The sequence below is a fragment of the Acipenser ruthenus genome, chromosome 52 (genome assembly GCF_902713425.1).
Source record: "Acipenser ruthenus chromosome 52, fAciRut3.2 maternal haplotype, whole genome shotgun sequence".
Classification (NCBI taxonomy): Eukaryota; Metazoa; Chordata; class Actinopteri; order Acipenseriformes; family Acipenseridae; genus Acipenser; species Acipenser ruthenus.
The window spans coordinates 7,444,182-7,466,645 of NC_081240.1; the positions used below are offsets into that span (position 1 = coordinate 7,444,182).

Genomic DNA, 22,464 nt, shown 5'->3' on the forward strand with positions numbered 1-22,464 from the left:
TTCATTTTCCTTCAGATTCACAGCCTTACCAATGATCCTTCAACAGTGGGGTTTTTATCCAGAAAATGTGACAGCAACTTTAGTGGTTCACAGGTGGATGCCAATGGTAAGGTAATTGTGTCCTCGTTAGGGCAATTTCTTTCATCGGTGTAAACTGGGAGCTTCCACAGCACAGGGATTGAATACTTAATCAAGCATGATATTTCAGTTTTTTATTTTTCTTAAAAATATTTCCCAACATAACTAATGTCACCTTACAATAATTGATTTTGAGTTTCAGTGTTAAAATAAAATATCAAACAGAACGAAATTTCAATGTACCATTTGTAATTCAGTAATATGAGAGAATTGGTCAGGGGTCTGAATACTTTTGCAAGGCACTGTGTGTGTTTGTGTATAATTATATATATATATATATATATATATATATATATATATATATATATATATATATATATATATATATATATATATATATATAATCAAATATCAATCTATATATATCAAACATTGATGTATATAGAGTACTGTGCAAAAGTTTTAGGCAGGTGTGAAAAAATGCTGTAAAGTAAGAATGCTTTCAAAAATAGACATGTTAATAGATTATATTTATCAATTAACTAAATGCAATGTGAGTGAACAGAAGAAAAATCAGCATTTTTTCACACCTGCCTAAAACTTTTGCACAGTACTGTACATCTCAGTTGATATATTGCCTGTTTGGCACTCCATATGAGACACCTTGTTATCATGTAATGTCTCATGTTTATACTTCATATTAGGATTGATTTATGTATTTGCTATGAATTTTTGTAGACTTTATCTTTGTTTTCTCAAGCATGCTATAATAGTTCAGAATATTTAATATATCTATATCTATATCTATATATATATATATATATTTATATTTCTGTACAGCAAAGAAAGACAGAAATAAAGGCAACACAAAGAACTGGAACAACCAGTCCAGAGAAGAAATATAAAAAGCTCTTAACAGTAAGTTCAATTACTTCTTTGGAAATGTCAATATTCTTCCATTAAATCATTGAAAAAAAAAATTCTCGTGATCTTGACATCATTTAGCGCAGGATCTCGTGAAAACTGAAGTCATTACTTCTGTTTTCCTGAGTTAATTTATCTCCGAATTTCAACAGTACAAGTCGTTTGGTCGAGATCATGAGAAATATAATTCTCAGGAAAATGGAATCAATGACTTAGCTATTAAGCAGCTAAAGTGAAAAGCTCAGACAATGAGGTATTTAAATTGTTTGTATAATATTAGTCAAGTATTTTACAGCAGTTTAGTGGAATAATTTTTTTTTAATCCACAGAAATAACTTTTTTTGCAGTGTCTGACAACACAGGTGACCTGAACACTCTGAGGCTGGTGCTGGTTGGAAAGACTGGCGTTGGAAAGAGTGCAGCAGGAAATGCACTCCTGGCCAAGAGGGAGTTTAAATCTTCATTCAGCGACTCCTCAGTAACAAAGGACTGTGCGAGGGGAGAAGGAGAAGTTGCAGAGAGACGTGTTGTTGTGGTCGACACTCCAGGCTTGTTTGACACAAAGCTCTCCAATGTGGAAATTGTAAGTGAGATTGTGAAATGCATTCAGAAGTCCTCGCCGGGACCCCACGCTTTCCTCCTGGTGCTGAAGCTGGGTCGATACACTGAGGAAGAGCAAAAAACTGTGCAGATAATCCAGGAGGTTTTCGGTAAAAGCGCTTCGAAATACATGATGGTGCTTTTCACACACAGGGATTGTCTGGATGACGATGGCCAGACAATTGAGGAGTTTCTTAAAAATGCTGACAAGAACCTCAAGCAGCTGGTAGAGTCGTGTGGGAACAGGTTTCATGCGATCAATGGAAAAGACCTTAAGGATCAGGAGCAGGCCAAAGTACTTCTGGAGAAAGTAGAGAACATGGTGAAAATAAACGGTGGATGCTTCTCCAATGATTTGTACGAGATGGGGGAGAAAAGAAAGGCAGATGAAGCGAGGCACCAGAAGGAAATTGAAGAGCTTAGGAAGAAGAATGAAGAGGACGCAGAAAAGTTAAAACAGGCGAATGTAGCAAATGAGATAATAGCAAAGATGCAGGAGGCGCATATGAAGCAAATGACCATGATGGTGGAACAAATGAAGAAAACAAATGAAGATAATATGAAATGTATGGCAGAACATCTAAAACAACCACAGAAAGTGGAATCCTGCTGTGTATCATAGTGTAGTGGATTTCTCTCGATTTTACATTCTTGCGCCAGGTTTCCATGTGTGACAGGAGTGTAAATGTGTCCTCCAAACGAAATGCATGGTTTAATTATACATTTATATTGTGATTTAGGGGTGGGCTTTGACAAGTACACAACCACCATTAGCTTTATTATGGTGGGAAGCTGTTTGAAGTGATAATATGTGTACTTTAATATAATAAAATGCTGAACAAATAACTGGATTGTGTTTCATATTGTCACCCTCACACTGCTTTTAATGTAATCACAAGTATAGAAGCCTTCCTTGAGACTAACAGCTGGTTTGCATGTGTGTGTTGACACCATGGTTAATATCGCCCTGCGGTGACTATACACAGTAGGATAACACACTTTACTGGAGCGCTGGAAATGGTGCAGTTCCAACTAAATTAATCCCATGACCACACTGACTACCATTAAACTATTAAAACTTTTTTCAGTTTTTTAAAGAAAGACCAAAATTTAAAGCGAGTTAATTTTGTCCTCAATATAAAAAAGGTACAGGATTTCTGTTAAATGGTGCGAGTCCAACCAGTTAAACTAAGGAGGAACTTTAAGATACCTTTAAAGAGCACACACATTCCAACACAAGCGCCATCCCAATGCTGGTCATAGAATCAGTATTTTTTTAAGGTAATGAGACTGGATTTTGTTAAACTGTAATTACGTTGTTAATAATAAACAAAACACACATGATAAGGTGAATTAGAAAGTTAATTGAAATCTATGTGTAACATAAAGAATATACATTTAAACTTTAATGTTGAGGTATGTTTCCCGCTAAGGACTCTCAGACTTTATCGTTTCATATAAACAATAGGAATATATATGTTTAAGCAGGAATAATAATAGTAGTAGATAATATTCATTAAAAATGAGAAGCAGGTAATGTTATTTTTTATTCTGCTACACTTTAACATCATTTCAGACACATCAGAATATTATAAATGTAATATCATGCATTTTCATTAAAATTCAGGTGGCAATTTTTCTATTTGTGTTTATTAAATAAAGTGTGTTTTATTTGTTGATTAAAAATGTTTCCTGGCTTTTTAGTGCCTTCCTTACTTCCTTAGCGATTGTTGCTACCTGCTTCTAAACAACACAGCTTTCTCAATCTTTTCTGCGCTAACTTTGTTTACAAATAGGAAAAAATTATTTACAAAAGGGATAGAACTCCCTCGGATCCGGGAAACTGCAGTTCTTTGTATACGACAGCAAGCTTGGTATATTGAGACAAAGCTGAAGCCAGTGAACTTAGAACTTAAGATGCTGATTTATGATTCCTACCAAATTGATTTTCAGGCCGTATCGTTTTATATTGCAATGTGCTTCTATTTAAAGGCCACATAAAATGGTTCCTGTTTTAAACTCAAGTTGAAAAAAAAGTATTTAGAAACTGTGTTACTCACATTGATATTTATTTAGTTCTTATTTTCTTAAGAGTTATAGGGGTCTTGTACTAGGGTTTTGTAATAGTTCCACTACTAGTAATGGGAAAGGATAAGATCAAGCAATTGTGGGGGCCCCTTGCAAAAATAAATAAATACAAGGGGGGGCTTTATACAGCCTTTATTACCAGAGCAAGCTGTATGTCTGTAGGTAAGAGCAAGTGTAGAAAGCTGTCTGTACTTCAGACACCAGGTTTTCAATAAACAATCTAGAAATGCACATACAAGTGCAGAGATATACATGGTTTATGAACAAGCGACTAAAAATAACCATAGGACTGGCAAGAGATATGCATGCCTAATCAATATGGCCCATGATTTTTAGACAGCTGCATTTCACTTCACTTTACAACCTTGCATGTTATTTTAAAACATCCTTAACAACTTAATCTTCACAGCAGACTAGTTAATCTTTACAAGGCAACTCATGTATTAAACACACTTTAATTGGAAAATAAAAACACAAATTGACCTCCCTTCTTTAATATAATCCCTCATGTGTGTTAGCCTTAATTCCTGTCATACAATATGATCAATAAAACAGTTTTTATATGTATACCAAACTTATTATTTTAAAGTATTTCAATCAATAGCTTTTAAATCTAAAGGTCATATAATGTTTGATCATGAGACCCCATATGTACACATTTCATTTGTCTGTTTCACTTGGTAGTTTGTCTGTTTCTCAGAAAACCATATTTTCATACTCCTCCTCACATGACCGTTTGCTGTATTGTCAGCCACCTTAAGTTAATGTGAAAAAGGACCTTCTGTCAGACGTAACAATTGCAAAGCATACAACATGGTTTATTTAGATTTCCAGAAAGCTTTTGACAAAGTCCCACATAAAAGATTAATTCTCAATCTGAACACAGCAGGGATTCAAGGAAATGCATGCACATGGATTAGGGAGTGGTTAACATGAGGAAAACAAAGTACTGATTAGAGGAGAAACCTCAAAATGGAGTGAGGTAACCAGTGGTGTACTACAGGGATCAGTATTAAGCCCTCTGCTGTACCTAATCAACATTAATGATTTAGATTCTGGTATAGTAAGCAAACTTGTTAAATTTGCAGAGTACACAAAATAGGAGTGGCGGCAAACACTTTTACAGCAGCAAAGGTCATTCTAAATGATCTAGACAGCATTCGGAATTGGGCAGATACATGGCAGTGTAGAGTGGTGGTTAGGATTCCAGACTTGCAACCAAGTGTTTGAGGTTCGATTCCCGGGTGGGGCACTGCCGTTGGCCTGTATGTAAATAGCTTTGGATAAAAGCATCTGCTAAATTAATTAATTTTTGAAATGTATTTGCTTACGATTGTAAGTCGCCCTGGATAAGGGCGTCTGCTAAGAAATAAATAATAATAATAATAATAATAATAATAAAGAAAAGTGCAAAGTATTGCATGCAGGCAATACAAATGTGCATTATAAATATCATATGTGAGATAGTGAAATTGAAGAAGGGAACTATGAAAAATCCTAGGAGTTTATGTTGACTCAGAAATGTCTTCATCTAGACCAGGGGTGTCAAACTCCAGCCCTCGAGGGTCGCAGGGTCTTCTGGTTTTCATTCCAACTTAAGCTCTCAATTAACATAATTGAGCTAATTATTTGTTGAATTTGAGATATTTAATATTTTCCAGGTCTTTTACAGTTGATGGTTTTAAAAATGCACATGATTCAAGGTACACGACCTGTGAACCATTTTGAGGCCTGAAGAGAAGTGTTAAATGTGTTCAGTTAATGAATAATTAGACCAATTAAGTAACTGAGAGCTCGGGAGGAACGAAAGCCAGAAGACACTGCGGCCCTCCAGGAACCGAGTTTGACAGCCCTGCTCTAGACAATGTGGGGAAGCTATAAAAAAGGCCAACAAGTTGCTCGGATATATTGTGAGGATTGTTGAATTTAAATCAAGGGAAGTAATGTTAAAACTATACAATGCATTAGTAAGACCTCACCTAGAATATTGTGTTCAGTTCCAGTCACCTTGCTACAAAAAGGATATTGCTGCTCTAGAAAGAGTGCAAAGAAGAGCAACCAGAATTATCCCGGGTTTAAAAGGCATGTCGTAAGCAGACTGGCTAAAAGAATTGAATCTATTCAGTCTTGAACAAAGAAGACTACGAGGCGATCTGATTCAAGCATTCAAAATCCTAAAAGGTATTGACAATGTCGACCCAGGGGACTTTTTCAACCTGAAAAAGAAACAAGGACAAGGGGTCACAAATGGAGATTAGATAGAGGGGCATTCAGAACAGAAAATAGGAGGCACTTTTTTACACAGAGAATTGTGGGAGTCTGGAACCAACTCCCCAGTAATGTTGTTATGTGGGTAGGTTCAAAGGTCCTTGTGACAAGGTGCCTGCCCCTGTTATTATTTATGTACGATTTGTATTTGTGTATTATTATCTATAACAAAAACATTGTCAATGCAAAAAAACAAGTTAGAAAAATGCAACAGCCGTTTAAAGGGGTGATATCAAACACAAAAGCCCAAGTTAGGAGAAGCAATTAGGCCAATCTTGTCAAGCATCAAGCAAATAGGCACACTTGGAAAGGTGCTGGGGCCCAAGATTCACACAATTCTTGCTTCTAACTTGGCGCCTTTCTTTGACCGCTTTGCTCCACTTGAAATGCGCAGTGGCACAGCGGGCTAAGGTCATGTGCTCTTCAAGAACGTCATGTTGCAAGTTCAAACAACTGGAAATGCTCTTTGTATGACTTGAAGTGACTGAGACACACACTCACACACTGAGACACACTCACATACACTGAGACTGTGTGTGTTGTAGTGTGTGTGTTTCTCAGTGTGTGTGTCTCGGTGAGTGTGTCTTAGTCACTTCAAGTCATATAAAGATCATTTCAAGTGGAGCGATAAAGTGGAGTATATATATATGTATATTTATGAGATATATGTATATATTTATATACTGTATGTGTGCCTTGCACAATTATTATTTTTACTTGTTATGTTTAATAAACATGAAGTTATTAAAAGTATCCTTTAGTTTGCAGCCTTTCAGGTTAATCAACTTTACCAGCAATACTGAAAAGTCTCTCTACTTTATTATGATCATTATTATTGAAAAGTGTTTAAAATTGAAATATTTTTTAAGCTTTCCCATGATTTGAAATTCAAATGCAAATTCTTATATTTCAGAATATACAAATATCAAGTCAAATGCAAATAGTTCAGCAGATTGCATTATTATTTATTTTTTAGCAGACACCCTTATCCAGGGCAAGTTACAATTGTCACAATGATATCATATTATGTTTACATACAATTACCAATTTATCCAGTTGTTTATACTGAATCTAGGTAAAATACGTTGCTCAAGGGTACAATAGCAGTGTCCCTCACCTGTGATTGAACCCACAACCCTCCGGTCAAGAGTCCAGGTATAATGAGGATAAACACTGCTGTTTAGGAATGGAGCACTTTTTTTACAATACACACATTCCATTTACATACAAACGTTTCACACGTCTGTGGTTTTACAGACGAGGCTGAAGTTGGCTTCTTATTCACCAGCTTCTTATTCGCCAGCTTCTGATTCGCTCAGCTTTTAGTGCATAAATGTATTTGTCTATGTTGAAGAAGTAGCCTTGAATTTAACTGGTTAAATCACTTTGGTCCACCAATTTCTCTGCCAGTACCTGACAACAGCCTCCCCCTCTGCAAGCCCCACTTGTATTTAGCCCTGCCCAACGTGTTTTACTGGGGAAGAACAGCGGGTAAATATGCCACATATGCCAATCGCTCAGCATCTTATTCACTCTTTATGTATCTATGTTGAATAAGTAGCCTTGCATTTAACGTGTTAAATCACGTTGGGCCACTGATTTCTCTGCAGGTACCTGTCGAGGGGCACCCCCTCTGTAAGCTACACCTGTATTTAGCCAGGCCCAATGTGGTTTACTAGGGCAAAACAGAGGGCAAACATGCCGCATATGCAAATTGCACAGCTTTTTTTGCTGGAAAAAGCCTTGCATTTAAAGGGTTAAATCACTTTGTGCCGCCGATTTCTGTACTTATTCAACATAGATACTTAAATAGCGAATCAGAAGCTGAGCGATTGGCATATGTGGCATATTTACCCGCTGTTCTTCCCCAGTAAACCACACTGGGCCAGGCTAAATACAGGTGTAGCTTGCAGAGGGGTTGCCCCTTGTCAGGTTCTGGCAGAGAAATCGGCGGCCCAAAGTGATTTAACCCTTTAAATGCAAGGTTACTTCTTCAACGTAGACAAATACATTTATGCACTTAAAAGCTTGCGAATAAGAAGCTGGCGAATAAGCGAACTTCAGGCTTGTGTTTTACAGTGTATGAAAAGAAGACAGACGTAGCCATAATACAGTCAAATTTAATGTCATTTCTATTAATGTCACACTCTGCTTATTCTCATCAAATTGAAATGTCCCGGCCCGAATATAATGCATGCTGTGACTTTGATGTTGTGTGTTTTTAAAATGTATTAATGATCAATGCATTGCTGAGTCTGTTGCGCTCACGTATCAAGTGGTGTCTGGAATGATCCAAATGCAATTAAAACAGCGGGTGGAGGCGTGAAATAAATAAATAAATATAACTTCTCTTATACAATTATTTCAATAGCGATTACTACCCTTTGCGGTCCATTTCAATAAATTAAAAGTAAATCAGCTCATTTTTGCTGTTTAATCTACTATTTTTTAATAATACAATTCACGGGGCGTGAGCTGGGGTGAAGGATGAGGCAGAAGAGGCAGAAAGGAGCAGTTAGTAGGACAGAAAGTGGTCACTGACTGAGAGGTCAGAGGACCCAGCAACCAAAACGGGATAGAAAAGATGGTCGCTGACTGAGGGCGATGATGCCAACACATCTCAGGGGCGAAGGACCCAGCAACTGAAGACAGGATATAAAAGAGGTCGCTGACTGAGGGCGATGATGCCGACACATTCCAGGGGCAGAGGACCCAGCAACCGAAAACACAAATGAGGGTTATGACTCGGAGAGCCGCCACTCGAGAGGAGATGGGAGAGTTACCCAGCATCTGAGACTTCTGTAAGAGGCGCTCGTAACCCCTGATAGGCCGAGACGTCACGCTGCCTGGGACCTGAAATAAGGACAAAGCATAGAAGTTAGTATGGAACTCAGCATGAGTGGCCACGTCCTGAGAGGCAGTACAGAGCAGAGCCTCGAGAGAGGTAAGATAAGCGCAGGAGCTGCGACAGGACAGATTTTGGCCGGGGGTCCGCTCTGACTAACATGGTGAGAACCCCCCTGAAGGTAAGGGAGGCAGATGCCTAACCCTGAGGTCGGAGAAGTGAGACTCACTTGCCCCCCAAAGGATGGACCACCGGCACCTCATGAAAATTCCCACACCGTGAAGAAAACGAGAGACAGCACATGCCAACGCATAACATAAACAAAAGATCGGAAGGACAAATGAGACAAACAGAGAGATGGTTAGTGATTATTAGTAGCTGTGATTATGTGTATACCTGCCGCTCAGTGGAGAGGAAAAAACCCCCTTGAAGCTATTGGGGGAAAACCTCTGGTGGCCCTGGCGAACAGGTAGCCCCCAATCCGGGCATGCTAGCAATTTTAAAATGGGCTACAACTATATCGGAGGGAGAAGAATGACCGTAAGAATCTACTGCGGAAGAGGACCAGCGGCCCATGGTCTTGATCAGGCTGTGGTTGATGCTGGCCCTTGCAGCGGAGGTAGCTGCGCCTATACGAAATGAATGGGGAGAATAAAGCTGAGGAGGGAGGCCTGCTCTGGAGAGGAGGGTGGAGAGGTGGGCTGAGAACCAGTGACGAGTAATAATAGAGTGAGAGGAATCGATGAATAGAGGGTCCAGGGGGGGGGATTTCCTGATGGAGAGATATTTTGACATTGCTGAGAAAGGGCAGATAGAAGATTCAATCCTTGAGAGCTGGATGAACTGACCACGCCAGAGTTGATCTGTCTTTGAGGTACGCAGCCGAATTATGAAATAGGATTTGGAAATGCAAGAGAGGTCACATAGACGAATACCCGCTGCAGGGAAGCTTGAAGCTGAAGGAACTGTGAATTCTGAGCTTCTGAGGAAGCCGAAGAAGGCTGTGAGGCAGATGGTCTCCATTAGGAGATCTTCATAGGGGGGGAAGCAACCTTTCCGAAGAGTAGAGATGAGAGAATGGAGGATGTCTGTTGATATAGGCAGGCGGGAAGATGCAGCAGGAGGGGAGCTTTTGAAGATTCCGCGGAGAGTCAGATGAACAACTGGTATGGAGAGGATGATGGGTGAAGGCACGGACATGATGCGGTAGTGATATTGGATTCCTGAAATGTAAGATTTAATGGATGCTGGGGAAAGATGGAGAGATTCCTTAGCATGGACGATGAAGGCCAGGATCCAGTCTTGATTGAAGGGAATAGGGTGGATACGATTATGAGCACAGAAGGTTAGGAATGCTGACCAGGCCGTAGAATAAGAAGCTCTTGAAGAAGGGGCGAGGGCTGTAGACATGTAGTTTTGAGCAGATTAAAGGAGGTTGCGGAGGGTAGAGTTCAGTCTAGAAGCAGCTGATGAAACTGTGGGGTCTGGAGGGGGTTTGGGGAGGCAGATGGAACCAGCTGACGGAACTTGGATACCTGTAGGCGAGAGAGAGCATCAGCAGCATTATTATGGGTACCAGGAAGATGGCGGGCTTGTATTAGGAAGTTGAGAGATACAGAAGACCATATGAGATGACGGAGCAGGCGCATAATGAGGGGGGATGAAGAACGTCCTTTGTTGATGATGTGTACTGTGGGTTTGTTATCGCTGAAGAAAAGGATTGATTTTCTTGACAATTGGTGACCCCAGAGGACAGCGGCAACTACGATTGGATAAATTTCTAGGAGAGCCGTAGATTTCTCTTGAGGGGGAAGGAGCTGAATTTCAGGGGGCCAAGTGCTGGAGAATCATTCAGGAGTGAGGAACCCGCTGAATCCGATGGATGAGGCATCAGTGAAGAGGGCAAGGTCATGAGGGGCTGAAATGAAGTCGTCATAAAATAGAGAGAGACCATTCCAGTTAGTAAAGAGATTGATCCACATCTTTATGTCTTTTCTGGCTTCTGCTGAGATTTTCACGTGAGAATTCATATTCTTGACAGTTGATGAGAGGACTAGGAGACGTGAAATAAATGTTCTGCCCTGAGGAATGATGCGGATGGCAAAATTAATATGACCGAGGAAAGACAGGAGGTCCCTCTTCTGAATGAAAGAGATCTGAAAACTGTTAATGAGTGAGAGTAAGCGTTGGAGTTTGGCAGGAGGCAGGCTGGCTTCGAATTTCACGTTATTGAGTGTAATGCCGAGGAATTCCAGGGAGTTAACAGGGCCGATGGTTTTCTCTTGAGAAAGAGGGACACCAACTAAGGAGAAGATGGTCTTAAGATGATTAATTGCTTGGGCTGGAGGATCTGAAGGGGGGGAAATAAGCAGAAAGTCATCCATTAGATGGAGGAGGAAGGAAACATGATAGGAGTTGAGCAAAATCCAGCAGATGGCTTCTGACAAGGAATCAAATATTTTTGGGCTACTGCGGCAACTGAAGGTGAGCTGGGTGGAGAAATAGAACTTGTCTGCCCAACAGACTCTGAAAAGGTGACGGAGGGAAGGATGAATAGGCATGACCTTGAATGCATCAGGCTCCGTGACCTGCAATTTTGATGAAATGAATGGCGTCTGAGCGCTTAATGTAGTGAAGAGCGAACTCCTCGCTTGAAATGAGGGAGTTAATGCTGCGTGTGTAACCGCCCCGAGGAGCGTATAGATCAATGATAAGGCGTTTCTTGCCAGAATACTTGAAGGTAGAGATGACTATGGGATTAATGCGAAAGGTAGTGAAGGGGGGTGCTGCAAAGGGACCGACCATGAAGGCTTTGTCGACTTCGGCTTGGAGAAGGGAACTGACGACTTGTGGCTCTGCAATGGCAGAACGGAGGTTTTGACAGATGTGAGACTCGGAAGGAACGTGAGAAATGCCAGTGAAGAAGCCATTTGTAAGTCCACTAATTGGATAGGAGACGAACGCCTTGTCTGGATGATTTTGAAGCGCATTAGCGAGAGCCGGAACGTTGATAGGAGTAAAAACCTAAAGTAACTTTGATTGTCACTTAGCTGTAAGAGGACATATGGACCGGGAGTGGGCATCGTTGCAGAAGCTGCAGACATGGAGGTTCTTGCAGGAGCGTTTGAAGCAGACAGAAGAATTAAAGTTATTGCATATTTGCCTGCCACCTGAAAACTTGATGGGATGGCCATAGACATCTTGGGCTTGAGATCTGGTGGGTGGAGCTGAAGCATGGATGGAAGCAGGGGCAAGATGTCTTGAACTGAGAAGAGAAGGCAAGGGATGAGGAATGGGTTGAAGAGAACTAGCTGCTGCCTTAGGGCATAAGTGAGAGGAGTGCGCTGTGGAGGCGCATGCGCTGCAGGCGTTGGCACAAATTCCGTTGAAGATGCGGGTGAAAAGATCTGGGTTGGAACGGGACCAAACCGCAATACGGTTGTCAGCTGAGAGGGTGGCAGCAGCTTTGGCTGAGAAGGCACGGTGGTATTGATAGAACAAGGTGCCTCCATAGCGCACAGACAATTCGACAACCAGGAAGAGATACTGATTTAGCTCCTGTAATCTGTGTGGATAAACAGAACAGAGAATGTCATGATAGATGGAGAAAGCGAGGACGAATTCTCCCACGGAAAGGTTTTTTTGAAGACGTGGGTCGCGGGACTTTAGAGTGACTGAAACGTCTCCACAGTCAACCACTCTGTGATCTAAAAACTCAGAAAAAGCAATGAGAATAGAAACGAGATTAACATCCTTGCCTTCAATTATTAGCTTCCTGATTTTTGGAGAAATAGAATGGCTGGTAATAGCACGGGGAGAAGAGGAACTTGCTACAGTGGCTGAGGAGAGGTTGAACTCTGGAAGAGCAACGGGAGGTACTGAAGAGGACGTACCAGAAGTATAAGCAGGAGTGCTGGAACTGAAGGCAGGTGGAGCCAAAGAAGGATTCTCCAGTTTGTCAAGACAGGCGCTGAGGGCTAGCTGAGAGTCTATAATGGGCTGGAGCAGAGTTTGCAGCTGATTAAACGTGACCTGAGGGGCGCCGCTGGAGGAGGGGATGGGCGAGGTGAGTGACTGCGGCGGCAGATGCTGTGGCTGCGCTGCCTGTGCCGGCGGGTGGAGCTGGGCTGCGTGAGCAGGGTCTTGCATATGCGCAGCAGGAACAGGAACTGAGAGAGTAGCAGGAGAGGAGGGACTGATGGCCGAAGCTTGCAAGCGGGGGGGAAAAATTGGCTCGGCTGACAAAGCTTCACAATAGGTAAGAAATAGGGACATGCGATCTCCGCCAACGGGGATGGGAATGGACTTTTCAAAGAGTACTTTCAGCGGCTTGGGTGTCGTCCAATCTTTATAGTGGAGCTGCGGTGGGGGCTGGCTAGCGGAACCGCGCTTTAAGCCCCGCTCTTGCCTAGCTGAAAGCCGGGAGGAAGCAAGGTTGACTGGCGGGGCTGGTGCGGTCATGGACCGGGACGAGGAATGGGATGCCTGACAGAGACAGACCGGTGGAGGGGTCGTGGGCAGGAACTCGTCTGAGTCGGAAGGAAAGGCATAGGCTGAAAGCTTTTCCATTTGGAAGCAGGTAAGACTGAACGTATTTAATCTTGTTGAAATGATGGTCTTCGTAAATGTTTTTTTTTTTTTTTCTCGGAGTAATGCGTAACACTACCAGTCAGGATTCAAAAACGAAACACTAGACAGAAAAGGTGCAGGTGATCAGGGCTTAAATAGAAAATAGATGCTAATTAACAGGAAATTAGAAAATTGGGAGATTAGAAGATTAGAAGCCCCCAGCTCCACGCCCCCTGAACCACACCAGCTAACATGTAAAACTTCAAAGAAAAGTTTGAAGTATCTGGTATTGCCAGGCAGTCTCCCATCCAAGTACCAACCAAACACGCATATTATTATTATTATTATTTTAGCAGACACACTTATCCTGGCCAACTTACAATTGTGACATACAATTACCCATTTATACAGTCAGGTTTTTTACTGGACCAATCTAGATAAAGCAGCAATGTGTCCCCCACGTGATTGAACCCAGTCAAGAACAAAGTGCTCTAACCGCTACTCCACAGATGCTGCATGAGACGGATCAATAGTGTTTCGTTGTATAAGGCAGCGGAAAAGTCACGATTTCACGTATTTGACTGCCTACTGTGAAAAATGTAAATATTGGTGATTTCTGGCTGAGGTATGAAGTCAGATTCTGAAACATGGCAAAAATTGCACGCTGTTTTTTGTCAATTCCACCAAACTCTGTGGATGCAGCACGAGCAGTTTCTGCATATGGACAGCTTTTTACACAACAAAGACAAACCACGTGTTGAAACTGCAACAAGATGTACAATTATTATCGTTATTGTTATTTTTTTTAGTACAGCAGCAGTGTCCCCCACCTGGGATTGAACCCACGACCCTCCGGTCAAGAGTCCAGAACCCTAACCACTACTCCACACTGCTGCCCATGCTGCTCTTCAATAAATAACTAGTTTTCTGCTCACGGGCCCGATAATTTTTGAGTGTGTGTGTGTGTCTGTCTGTCTGTCTCTGTGTGTCTGTGTGTGTGTGTGTTTGTGTGTGTGTTTGTGAGAGAGAGCATGCTTGCGTGCGCGTCATATATTATTTAGTGTGTGTAAAGAAAAACGGTTTTGTCACTTGCACTAAACCCTGTTTTTAACATTTTGTTTTTCAAAATCAGCATAACGCTATACAACACAGTCCGTTTAATTACAAAACTCGACAATGTTGCCGAATTTGTCATTCAAACTTGTTTAGTTTTAATCAGATTTGTCTTGTCGTGGAAGTTTTAATATCACTCCCTGTAATAGAGACTCAGTAGAACAGACAAAATTGAGTAAATAAGTTTAATGGTTTGCAAACCCGAGAACACTCTCAACACATGTGGTGTTAGAAAAACATTGAGTAGAGTTCTGACTACGCAGAGTCAGTAAACATAATATATGCCTTGCAACCTATAGTTATTGCGAGCCAATCACAGAAGCTTAACTCAATATACGTCGGATAGCAACAGCTTACAAGATTAAGATGAGACCGAAGTGTCACGGATGCAGCTTGCTGTTACAAAATAAAGAGAGCTTCCTCTTTCTAACTCGCAGTTAAAACATTTCCATTCCTTATAAGGTTGTTGCCGGCACCTGCTAAGAGAAAAGAAAAAAACACATGCACAGCAACAATTTTATCCCTAATATGAAACTAAATACTTCATAAAACACAAACCACTTAAAATGATATATCTCAAGTTCTATAAGTCCCAGAGACCTAATACAGACATCAATAAAAAGCATAGAATGTAATTATTCCCCTCACACTCCCTCCTTTTGTAATTAAATTACAACCATGATGCAGGAAATTACATTACATCATCAGCCATTTCACTAAAAGGATCAGTGTCATCACCATCATTACACTGACCTTCAGTGGTGAGCAGAGGCATAGTTAAGGCATTATCCAAGACTTTGGTACAGAGCTTTTTAATACAAGTAATCAGAAGCATTAATGCTATTAACACCACTAAACTTGAGTTGTATCATCCTGTTTCAGTGGTTGATAGCCCCGTATGCGGGAACACAATACTTCATTGGCTAGCCCTGTAAGTAATCTCTTTTGTTTCTTAAGCACGTATTTCAAATAACAGAATAACATAGCAATAAGCAATACCAATAATGAAATAAGCAAGGACACATGTCCCACCACATTCCACTAGTCAGCCCAGTCCACTCCAGCACTTTCTCCAGCTAATCCACATAGGATACCCCACCCGCATGATCGGGCGTCTGCTAATATCAGTTGACCAGTGTTGCCCGCCAGCGACGCTTGCACTCTAGCTATCACTACTCTTGAGTGAACGTCCATAAGCTGCGTTAATGTGTGCCAATGCCATCAGCATACCTGTATGATTAATTGTCTTCATCCATTCTTCAGCATCTTCGATAATGCCTGTGATGTTAATAGGTAGAGTGGGGTGCATGCTCAGGTGTCCCACAGTCACAACACCCTGCGGGTGAAAACACACAGCTGGCGACATGAGGCATACCTGGCCGCTACTTCCTACCCCCATGCTTGAGGTGATTTCACACCATGTTCCATTTCTCATCTGAGTGCATCTTTCATACCCTAGCTTTGGGTGTACAGTTGCTTCCATCAATTGCATTGACAGGTTAGTGCTTCCAGCATGGTCACATAGAACAGCATCACCAAATTCAATACACTCAGTGGCCTTGAAGTACAGGGTGGCATTTTGGGCACGCTGATCAACCCATGTTATTTGTGGGACTATAACCCGTGTTCCAATTACTACCCCTAGGCTACTGACCGTTATCCCGGTACTGTGGTGGACCCGACTGGTGGTATGTGGCACTATTAAAATAAAACAAATATCTTCATCACATCGTTCAGTACATATCAGTATCCGGTCTTGGCTATTCCACGTAACATCTGTTCTCTCCAAGCTGTTAAATTCACATCTTCAATTATTGCGTCAACCGTCTTTCACCAGTCATTTGTTCAGCCATGGCCAATTTCTGAATGGCACTGCCTGTTTTCAGAAACTGGCCATGGTTTTCATTGTCCTGCTGTATATTATCTATGGAATTGAGACCTGAATTCACAGCCCCGAACCACCCAGCAATGTTGTCAATCAGACCCCTCCTCTTACGGCCACCTGCGTTATGTTGGTAAGTATCCAATTCATGATTTAAGGTTTTATTCAATATTTTAGTTAATAGTCTAAACTCACCACACCTTTTGGTGTATTGGCGTTTGATATCTTCAATGTTTATTCTTACCAACATTTGCAACCAGGTTACTCCCATCACAAATGGTTTTGCCCTCCCCACAGCTAGCAACCTGTCTGGGGGAGAGGGCATTAACGGGGGACATTGAGTGGAGTGGAACTGTAGCTCTCAGACCTCCCATATACCCTGTATTTTCCCAAGTACCGTTACACACACTGTGCGCTATCCTTTGCCCTGTCACATTAACACATGTCCAATTATAATTATCGTGGATGCACCCCCACATTAGTTTGCTCCTGTTGTCACTGTTTAGTATAGTTTTTGTCGTCCAGAGACAGTCCACCTCCAATGATGCGTTACTGCTTACAGTTCGGTTGCATATTGACTCATACTGGACCCCTCCCACTGTTATATCACAAGTAGGACAAGTAGGACATTGTTCAAACTGTGCTGGAGTCATTGTATTATTCTGGCTTATCAAACGCACAGGTTGCCACGTTCCCTCTATGTCACTCTCGAAGGGAAGTGGTCTTTGTTTCCATCCATTACCCTGTTGTTGTCTAAGGATTCACGTGCAGTTCTTCCAGGGGGCCCCAAAAGCTTGTCTCTCTGTACACGCCTCGTTCCACGCCCAGAGGTGTGGAATCCTCTCCGACTGGAATGACATGATACCTGGAACACAAATCATGTTATTGTCCCTTGCTGCTCCCGCTGTCTGTGGAAAGAGATATGCCATTAGTTTCGGGGTATTCAGTGTCAGCAAATTCAAATTGAGATGTATCCACGCGGTGGTACCGTTTGGTCTGTGTTCAATGTACTCACTTAACCCCATGTGGGAGCTTCACTGCTACACTAGTTTGTCACCATCAGCACTATGTATTAACCAAACCATTGACATCTCTTTACCCTCCTTGTGTCTATTTTGTGTGTCTATAATAGACTGCTGTTTCTTGCCTGGATCATTAATAGAACCGTTGGCACCCAACCTGTCCCTTCGTCTGTCCCTTTTTTATTTATTTATTTATTTATTTATTTACATCAATGCATTCTCTTTCTATCTGTGCAAGTATGACAAATATATCTACTGACACAGCTGCTTGTCAGCCTTTTCGTTGCCTAGAGACAGAGGGTCTGTTCCTTGACTGTGTGCTTTCACTTTAGCTGACTGTGTGGGTTGTCCAGTTCTTTTACTTGGTCCTATAATGAAACAATCAACGCGTCTATGCCCGAGATTACCACAATTGTCACATTTAGGCTTCTGCCCCTGTTTGCAATCTGACCTTTTATGTCCCATTTTACCACAGTTCTGACATGCTCCATCAAATCGTACAGCACTTATTTTCATTTTTATATTTCTTTTGTCTGTTTACAACTCCTACTGTCCAATTCATTACCCTTTCGTATGCGTTCCCTGGGTTTAGTTTACCCCCAGCTCAATTGCCTTCTGCAAATGTGGACCCAGTCCACTAATTAATACCTGTACAAACACTTGATCTGACTCTTTTGGTCAACACTTCCTTAATAATCAGGATATGCTTCCCACTTGCGTACTCCATAATCCTGCACTGACTCATTCTCTTTCTGCTTGACTCCCATTATTATGGACCAGTCAATACGTGCCCCTTCAATAGCTTGTTCAATTGTTGCTTTCAAGTATTGTCTTCGGTCTCGTATTGTATCATCTTTTGAGTAGGTACTGTCCCTGTTCTCTCCCTGTAATTCTGGCTAGAATCCCTGCTTCGCATGCTCCCATGGTCAATGTCCACACCTCAGTTTCAGTTAATCCGTGTGACAAAGCCTGTTGGTCTACCTTAGTTCGATAATCTTTAGTTACACATTTGCATTCAATCTTTGGCAGGCATGCTCCTAATGACTGCTTTTCTAACAGTGTTAATGCATAAACTGTCATTTCCTTTTCCCCATTGTGTTTCTCACGCACTCTTACTGGTGTTGCAACTTTATTTATTTTTTTTTTTTTTTACAGTATAATTTAACTGCATTAAACCACAATCTTGTTTATGTGACGCCCATGCATCTGGGTAAACTGCACAGACTGTTCCCCATTTATTGTTCTGCCAATCCTTAATATATGCTTTTACTGCACTAACATTTGCTGTTTGACTTGCAACTTGATATAGTATTTATGCATGGGACCTGCTGTAATATATTATTGCCTAATATTGTCCCTTCAGCAGAGTTACATACATAAAAATGATCGATAATATACATTTATCCTAAATCTATTCCTCTCTGTATCGTACAGCTTCTCGCTAAGACTGTCCCAATCAATATCACTACTGTCTGTTTAATCCACCACTCACGCTGTTGAACTGGATTCCATGCCGGATCCCATTGTTCATCCAGTATTCCCTTCTGCCATCTACTATGTTTGATTAACACATAATCCACTATCTCAGATGACATTATGTCTTCCTTATACAACTCAATATGTTTATATTGACTTCAAGTTACTCTCCTGAACACACTTTTGAATTAATACAATACAACACAACAACACACATAGCACTAACACAACACGACCCGGGTCACCCAATCACACCTCGCAAGGAATTCCTATTATAATAATCCACACTAGATATGGTACAATAGGTTTCCGCAGCCTGTTGCACTATCCGCACTAAATGCGATACAACAGTACCATGACGGCAAACACTAGACCTTACATGCCCGTCTACTGGGACTTAATTTGCCGTTTGTCAAATCTCAAGTCCCGGTCCAACAAACACCCACAAACATTCTTTAAATGCTCAGTCAAACTACAAACTCAACTGTTAGCGACTGGATCCACTAAATATTGGAGATGGTAATTAAAACATACTCACCCTCCTTGGACAGTCGATAACAGACAAGTCAGCATGACAACTAATTGCAAACTGTTCGTGACGTCAAAACTGTAGTGGGGTTTTTTGAAAAGACTCGACATGACAGCCTGTTCTACTGATCTTATAAACTTTAATACGCAGCGCAAAGGAAGTCAGCAAATGTATTCAAAATGCAATTCTGACATTCACATTAAATATGAACAAACAAACAGAGAGGAAGAAAGAAAAGAAACAAAGAAAAAGAAATATCAATCAATTTACTCTTGCTCAATTAATCTGATTTTATGACGTCATATACAAGGTCCCAGACTTTTTAAGAGATTTCAAATCTGTATTTTTTAATTGTGTCTTTGACTCCAACCATCAACAATTAATTTGTTTAAACAATCTGTATTTTTTTCTTTTTTAATTATTACCTGGCCAACCAGAACTTTATTAAACTTGACTTAGCATTGCACAAGTCATTTTGCGTCAGGGGACCTGGTCCCCATCTATCATGCATGTTTCTCTGACATCCTGTCAAACTAGTGCAATCAACAATACTACTTTTTGCCGCACCCATGAAATCACTTAGTCTTCTAATTCCTCTTAAACACGGTTCTTTTCAATATCCTCTGATCTTAACACCAATCGCCTATTTATTCCAATCAAATCTCATTCATCACCAGCATACATTCTCTCAATTACGCCAGCGATTTCAAACATATACACAAACAAACAGATGAAAAGACAAACACAAAAGACAAAAGACAAACTATTAGTTCAATTAACTTTTGAATTATTAATTCAATTAACTTCTAAACATGAACGATAATTATCCTAGGATTTCAATAATTAGTTTAAACGGAACTCCTGCCCGTTTCTTTTACAATGGAACACCTTTCCAATTGTAAGTATCCTTAAACGCATTTCTTTTACAATGGAATTATTGTCCAATTGTAAGAATCCTTACATATTTAATACAATATTGTCGTCTCACCGTCTCTCAGGAACTTTTTGTTCGGGATCCTTTATCTGCCTCACTGAAGCCCCCAGCCAGATTCGAAGCGGACCCCGTCAACCCTTTTAGTTGCGGGCGTCCTGACCCAAGTTAAGGATAGGTCTCACCGGTGATTTACTCCATTTCCCGGGACGATCAATGGACGGAGTTTAGGATCCCATCCTTGTCGCCAGATTGTCGTGGAAGTTTTAATATCACTCCCTGTAATAGAGACTCAGTAGAACAGACAAAATTGAGTAAATAAGTTTAATGGTTTGCAAACCCGAGAACACTCTCAACACACGTGGTGTTAGAAAAACATCGAGTAGAGTTCTGACTACGCAGAGTCAGTAAATATAATATATAACTTGCAACCTACAGTTATTGCGAGCCAATCACAGAAGCTTAACTCAATATACATCTGTAACAGGGCGAGGTGCCCTGTACATTGTTTTGTTTGTTTACTTTTAGATCGGGGTCCCCCTCCGCCCCTGTGTTGTTTTGTATTATTATTATGATTTATTATTGTATATATGTCGACGAGCGCCGTATATTTAGTTATTGTTTTATGTATAGATGTGACGGCGTAGCCGTTTGTGTTATTATTTAGTAGCGTGGATGGGAAGACACATCCACACAGGATTTTAGTAAACTCGTGCAGAAGGTGGCCATCTCCCGAATTAATTAGGTGATTTAATTTGTTGCTAATCGGGAGATGGTCACCTGTTATAAAAAGCCTGCAGAGCTCTAGCTCGAGGTGGGATTTCAGAGGAGGAATGAGAGAGCAGAGAGAAGGCGAGTAAAAACGAAAATGAAACTTAATAAAAGAAACATAGGAACAGTGAAGGTAATCTGCCCAGCCTGACCTTTGTTTATGTATTTTTGTGTTCGTGATTTTGTTTTGTTGAAACCTTTTTATTTTTGCTCTTTGAGCAAAGTGTTTTCTGTTTAAATATTTATTTTATTTTTGTTTGCTTAATAAAAACGGTGCAAGCCTTTTTGAACTGCAGTACTTCCCCGGTGTCAGTATTTTTGTTCCTGCTTCTGCCTGACGTCAGACCACTCGTCATCCCTGTCACAACGTCGGATAGCACCTTCACCTGGGGTCGCTGGCTCTGCTTCACCTGGGGCTGCTGGCTCTGCTTCACCTGGGGTCGCTGGCTCTGCTTCACCTGCGGTCGCTGGCTCTGCTTCACCTGGGGTCGCTGGCTCTGCTTCACCTGGGGTCGCTGGCTCTGCTTCACCTGGGGTCGCTGGCTCTACTTCGCCTGGGGTCGCTGGCTCTGCTTCGCCTGGGGTTGCTGGCTCTGCTTCACCTGGGGTCACTGGCTCTGCTTCACCTGGGGTCACTGGCTCTGCTTCACCTGGGGTCGCTGGCTCTGCTTCACCTGGGGTCTCTGGCTCTGCTTCACCTGGGGTCACTGGCTCTGCTTCACCTGGGGTCACTGGCTCTGCTTCACCTGGGGTCGCTGGCTCTGCTTCACCTGGGGTCGCTGGCTCTGCTTCACCTGGGGTCACTGGCTCTGCTTCACCTGGGGTCGCTGGCTCTGCTTCACCTGGGGTCGCTGGCTCTGCTTCACCTGGGGTCGCTGGCTCTGCTTCACCTGGGGTCGCTGGCTCTGCTTCACCTGCGGTCGCTGGCTCTGCTTCACCCTGGTCGCTGGCTCTGCTTCACCTGGGGTCGCTGGCTCTGCTTCACCTGGGGTCGCTGGCTCTGCTTCACCTGGGGACGCCTGCACGCTGTCGTAAAGTGTAGTTGGTGAGGATGGATTTAAATCTCCATCCCAATAAAGCTTGTGGGAATGTGGCTTGAGCTTTAATAAGGTCATTGTTTAACAAGTAATTAAGGCTCCAGCCATAGTATAAAAGACCCACTCCTGGCTCAGAGCAGAGTTGTGAGGAGAGTGAAGGACAGTAGGAGCGAATGCTACCAAGCCCGCGAACAAAGGTACTCGTTTTTGTAAATGTATCATTATTGTTTGTGTTTGTTTTGTTTTGGCCCTTGTGCAAGTATTTCAAGACTGAGTTATTATTCATAATATTCACATTGTTAGTATTTATTTATTTATTTCTTATGTTCTT

The 22,464-nt window shown here is 41.7% G+C and overlaps 2 protein-coding genes across 4 annotated transcripts in view; one reads left to right on the forward strand and one right to left on the reverse strand.

The window, feature by feature from the left end:
• Window positions 1–3,288, forward strand: part of LOC117968553 (GTPase IMAP family member 9-like) — a 6,290-nt gene extending 3,002 nt beyond the window's left edge. Inside the window, exons 1-3 of one of the 3 annotated variants that reach the window (XM_059016354.1) lie at window positions 1–106; window positions 919–996; window positions 1,350–3,288. The exon at window positions 1–106 is cut by the window's left edge and continues 43 nt beyond it. In XM_059016354.1, the coding sequence (XP_058872337.1) occupies window position 996; window positions 1,350–2,224 (876 nt within the window). In that variant the 5' untranslated portion in view covers window positions 1–106; window positions 919–995 and the 3' untranslated portion in view covers window positions 2,225–3,288. The remainder of the gene's footprint in view (window positions 107–918; window positions 997–1,349) is intronic. The other 2 variants (XM_034916266.2, XM_034916267.2) reach the window with 2 other exon arrangements.
• LOC117968552 (GTPase IMAP family member 8-like) overlaps window positions 1–22,464 on the reverse strand; it is a 424,412-nt gene that overhangs the window by 343,881 nt on the left and 58,067 nt on the right. The gene's annotated exons all lie outside the window — the stretch shown is intronic.